This window comes from Microtus ochrogaster, chromosome 5, assembly GCF_000317375.1.
Source record: "Microtus ochrogaster isolate Prairie Vole_2 chromosome 5, MicOch1.0, whole genome shotgun sequence".
Taxonomy (NCBI): domain Eukaryota; kingdom Metazoa; phylum Chordata; class Mammalia; order Rodentia; family Cricetidae; genus Microtus; species Microtus ochrogaster.
In genome coordinates, this window is record NC_022012.1 from 61740762 (window position 1) to 61746034 (window position 5273).

General features: G+C 45.6%; 1 protein-coding gene across 2 annotated transcripts in view; it reads right to left on the bottom strand.

Moving 5' to 3' along the window:
• Window positions 1-5273, bottom strand: part of Elovl5 (ELOVL fatty acid elongase 5) — a 63156-nt gene that overhangs the window by 22518 nt on the left and 35365 nt on the right. For both annotated transcript variants that reach the window (XM_005347598.2, XM_026779188.1), the window contains exon 2: window positions 859-924. In XM_005347598.2, the coding sequence (XP_005347655.1) occupies window positions 859-916 (58 nt within the window). In that variant the 5' untranslated portion in view covers window positions 917-924. The remainder of the gene's footprint in view (window positions 1-858; window positions 925-5273) is intronic.

A 5273-nucleotide genomic window follows, 5' to 3' on the forward strand; every position in this document is an offset into this window, starting at 1 on the left:
AGCTCTGTAGACCAGGCTGGTCTCGAACTCACAGAGATCCGCCTGCCTCTGCCTCCCGAATGCTGGGATTAAAGGCGTGCGCCACCACCGCCCGGCAAGAAACCAATCCTTATTGGAGATGTGGAAGAGGACAGGTGATGGGGAGGGGACAAGAGAGCGAATGTACACAAACCAGGGACAGTCTGTAGACATGGAAATGACGAAATGAAGCCCGCTACTTTGCAAAATTAACATATTCTAAAATACACATGAAAATTAAATTTTAAAAATGAGAGAAAGAAATCCTTATGGGCATATTTACATCGTATATAGCTCAACAACAGAGCACTTGCCCAGCACACATGAAACCATGGGTTTCATTCCCAGCACCGTAAGCATGTACTTCTATTGGGATATGGTACCACACACACAGCCCAGCACTTGGGTAGCGAAGGCAAGAGGATCCCCAGGGGTTCAAGGCCAGTCTGGGTGATACAGCAAGACCCATATTCTAGAGAAAAGCAGCCTTCAGGACTCTGCAAGGGAGGTAGCATCTTATTGTCAGGCTGAGCGCAAGCTTGTAATGCACCGGCCTGGTTTCTTCTAGGGAGTCAAGATTTAAGAAAAGTGTACCCCCATTAATCCCAGGCTGTAGGCATGGCAGCCAATGCCAGCAGAGTGATGGCCACAGCAGCTGAGTGTCTGTCCCAAGAGCCGGTGGACAGCATTCAACTTCACAGGCCTCCTTGTTACTGGGGATAAAGCTTGGATCTCATCACAGAAAACATTTTCTAAGATCTCCTCATGCAATATTTACAAGAGGCCATAAAGGGATGGGAGGGAAGCCAAAGAGGTGAGCAAAACCTAAAACCACCTTACCTCGGGGGCCCAGTAATGCCCTGAAATAGGTACTGTGTGATGCATCGAAATGTTCCATTTTAAAACCTATTAGAGAGAAAAGGAGACATTGATCAGTGTCTACTCAAAATACTTCTTCTACGCATTTTCCTAAAAGAACAACAACAAGCCAGTCTCCAAGGTGCAAAGGGAAAGGTTGAATTCCCTCCTCCAAAAACAAAACTGTTAACTCCTCCATGCAACCCATGTGCCAAGTCTAATTTGAAAATCAGAACGGTGACGCACCCTGCGAATTCACCTTGAAAACCAAGTCCCCGTTTCTGCAACTTCTTTTCTCAGTTCCATAAAAACCGTCCCTGCGATGCTGAACCTTGGTGTGAAAGGGTGGGAGGGGCTGAAAGGAGGCAGACATCCATCCCCACAGGGAAATGAGGCTCAAGGACAGGGCAGAGGAGGAGGAGCCTTGCGTATCACTATATGTACACAATAGTGTATATAATGTAATATATGCAATATAATTTAAAATATTCGTATTGTATTTACTTAAAGAGAGCGTAGGGGGACATGGAAGTCAGAAGACCAGTTCCAGAACTGGTCCTCTCCTTCTATCATGTGGGTCCATGGGGCTCGAACTCAGGACGCCACATTTGGAAGCAAGTACCTTTACCTGCTGAGCCATCCTGCTAACCCTATCCTTCCCCCAATGTTGTTACTATAGCATTTTCACACATACGTACACCCCTTCACCAATGTCACTCCTTTTGCTGGTCACTCCTCTCTCCCAATCATATACACTCCATTACCCATTTCTGACCCTGCTCCCCCCTTGAAATAACTTGTATTCCAGAATATTAGTTAAGATTTATGCTGTGGAGTATCTGTTTAATGATGCAAAGATGTGTTGCATTTTTTTATGCTGCATTTGTTTAACTCTCTAAAGCTGTGATACTTTGCCTGTCTAAATACCTAATTGGTATAAAGAGCTGAACGGACAATAGCTAGGCAGGAGAGAGATAGGCGGGGCTGCCAGGCAGAGAGAATGAATATGAGGAAGAGGGAAGATTGAGAAGAAGAGAAGAGGAAGACACCAGGGGACAGAGGCACCCGGCCACAGAGCCAGCCAGGGAGTAAGAAGTAAAGAAAGACATAGAATAAAGAAAGGTAAAAGGCCCGGAGGCAAAATGTAGCTGAAGAGAAATGGGATAATTTAAGTTAGAAGAGTTAGCTAGAAACAAGCCAAGCTAAGGTTAGGCATTCATAAGTAAAAATAAGTCTCCATGTATTTATTTGGCAGTTGGGTAGTGGGTCCTGTGAGCTTGAGGCCAGCCTGGATTAAAGAAAAAGTTACAAAATGGCAAATAAAATAAAACGAACAATAAAACGAAAACAAGCAAACAAGAATTCAGCTAAATTTACCACAACTTCAGTTTTATGGTTATCAACTCCATAAGCATGATGTACATAGAAGTGCTGAAAATACAGTTGCACTGTTCCAGACAGAAGTAGATGCAACGGCCCCTGAGGCGGTAGTTCGCATTCACCTACATCTTCCAAGAGTCTGCAGTTGCTAGCATGCTCTCTTTAACACAGATGTACATCTGCAGACTGAAAGGGGTCTTTTCCTCTGTGTCCTGTTTAAATCCTTTTTATTAAAGTCAGGAAGACGCATTTCCAACTTTCTCTATCCCTGTAGTAAGCTCTAATGTGGTGTTGGGAGTTAATGGTGGATGGACACGCGCTGTGGAATAATCCTTCTGTACACTGTGAATATGTATTACTCTCAATGGTTAATATAAACTTGTCCGATAGCAAGGGAGGATAAAGTTAGGATGGACAATCAAATGGAGGACACTGGGACGAGGAAGGGCAGAGTCAGAGAAGACACCAGCCAACTGCCGAGGAAGCAGGACATGCAGAAAATGAGGTCACAAGCCAGGAGCCACGTGGTGAAGTATAGCTAATAAATATAGTTAATTTAAGTGTAAGAGTTAGCCAGTAACAAGTCTGAGCTACTGGCCGAGCATTTGTAAGTAGTATTAATCCTCTGTGTCGGTTATTTGGGAGCAGGCAGACGGGACAGGAAAACTGCTTACAGATATGATCAAAATATACTCTATCAACGCACGATATTTTCAAAGAACAAATGCGGTGTAAAAAAGAAAACATCACCAACGTTGCGACTTCCAAGGGCAAAAGCGAAGCCTGTTTCAGCAACTGCTAATCATTCAATGGTCCTCCCCGCGCTTGGCTTGTCACCCAAGTATTTGTGCTCTCTGGCTGATTTCCAGGTAAATAGCTTTATGCATGGAAATGTCTGATAGCTCTAACGATTACGATTAAGTCAATACGGCTGGAATATGAAGGGGAACTAAGAGAAACACTAATGCTGGATTGCAGCAGATCAGGGGCTGTGTCTGAGCATCTCTCCTGCTCTGGGAAGACACCGACTCCCTCAGCCTGTGGTAGACACTGAGAGCATCAACCCCCATCCCAGTGAAGGGCTCCCCAGTTCTGCAACAAAGACTGTGACTACCAACAGTCTCCTTCCGCCCGAGACATTTTACCTCTAGATCTTAATACCCCGATGGGCATTCGCACTGGAGGGATAAAGGCACAGTTTAAGCTGATCAATGAGTGGATCAGGACTGGGTGCTTTAAAGGCAACTAAGCCTTGAAACCCATTTCCCACTCAAAATGCGGCAGGCAGGTTGTTTAACTTCCTATCTGTAAAGTGAGGGGGGCAGTAAAGTAACTGTCTCGAACACTAGATGATTACTGACAGGATTTAATTACTATATGTAAGTCCTTTAAGGTAGTGTTGGGGACAGGCAGTAAGCCCTCCGATTGTCTGCTACCAGTCAGCTACAGCAGTCTGTACTGCTCTGGGTACCACCGACATTCTGAGGGAAACTATCCTTGTCCAGTGTGCTGTGGATCACGGACCCATCCCTGGTCCCTGTCCACCGAACAGTATCACTGAGCCTCTGGTTCTGATAACCTTCAAAACCATTTCTAAGAATTGCCAAACCTCTGGGGGGAGAGGTGAGGCATGGGATGGATAATAATTCAGGAGAGGAATTTGTAAGAACAAGAAATTAGTCAGGACTTAAATGAAAACAGTAAACATCGTTTCCTGTGTCCAACTGAGTGTAAACAGGGATGAAGGTTAGAGATCAAGTGATGTGCCCGGAAGGTGTAAGGAGCCCCAAACCAAACCCAGGTCTTAAAGACAACCACTGCTGGGATGTACCTCCGTGGCAGCTGTACGCACACACTTAATGCCACGCTGTAGGAAGAAAATTCAAGTAACCAATTCTAACATCAGGAATAGTTCCCATTGAGACACACAAGAGAATAGTACAAGAATCGTTGTGTTCGCTCTGCTTGTTTTAGCTAAGGGACTTTACAGGAGGCTGGAAGATTTGGTGTTCTAAGCAGAGGCCAAAGGAAAGCTGGAAACAAGAGCGAAGAAAGGCTTTAAATGATACAACACTAACTGGTCTGGGGGGGCAGGGCAGGAGAGCCATTAGCGGATTGGGAAAAAAAAATAAGTTCCGGGAACTGCTCTGAATGACCCATTATTTCAAGGACAACAGCCTAGGACAGAGTCCAGTTTGAGAATCTAGGCTAACGTGGCCAGAGAAAAGCGGCTTGATTAAAATGTAAGGTCAAATTTCAGTCCACGAGTACTGAATCCAGCAGCGGACTACCAAAAAGACTGGTGTTTTTAGTACTTGGAGACACTGAAGACAGCGTCAGTCCTGGATCCTTTGTTTAAACTGTTGTGCTGTGAGGCCTGCAGGAGCGGGCGTGCACAGGGGCTCCCTTCAAAAGCACACGGGGAGAGGGAGGCTTTGCCAGCGCGCCACATCTGTTCTGAGGATGCTTTTCTTCTCTGCAGAACTCTCCCCAGTCAAACTCAGGACATAGTGAAAAAGCAGCCAGTCTTTGAAAGACCAGACATGAGAAGCAGTCAAGAGGGATACACTTCACAGGACGGCTTGCTGGGCCTATGATGAAAGGGAAGCGGGGAAGCTATCTGTGACACAGGCCCTGATTGCGGGGGAGGGGGCCGACCCATGACTCACCAGCCTGATTGACATGTCAGGTATCTTCCCCAACTCTCCCCCACACACACCCAGCTGGGTCCTTATGCTCCTCCCGGCTGAGGCTGTTTGCTCTTAGGGGGACAAAGGCAGGTGTCACCAAAGGCCCTGAATGCCACACTTCTGCTGACCAATCCACGCCATTCATTTTTTTTTTTTTCATTTACATCTACACTGTCTACACCAGCTGCTAGGCACTGGGGCCTTAAAACCTTACGAGATACAGTAGTTTAGAAAACAGAACTCAAGGCTGGGAAGAAAGAGATACTATAAACACAAACAGTAACCTACATGGCTTTTTTTTTTTTTTTTTTTTTTTTTGGTTTTTCG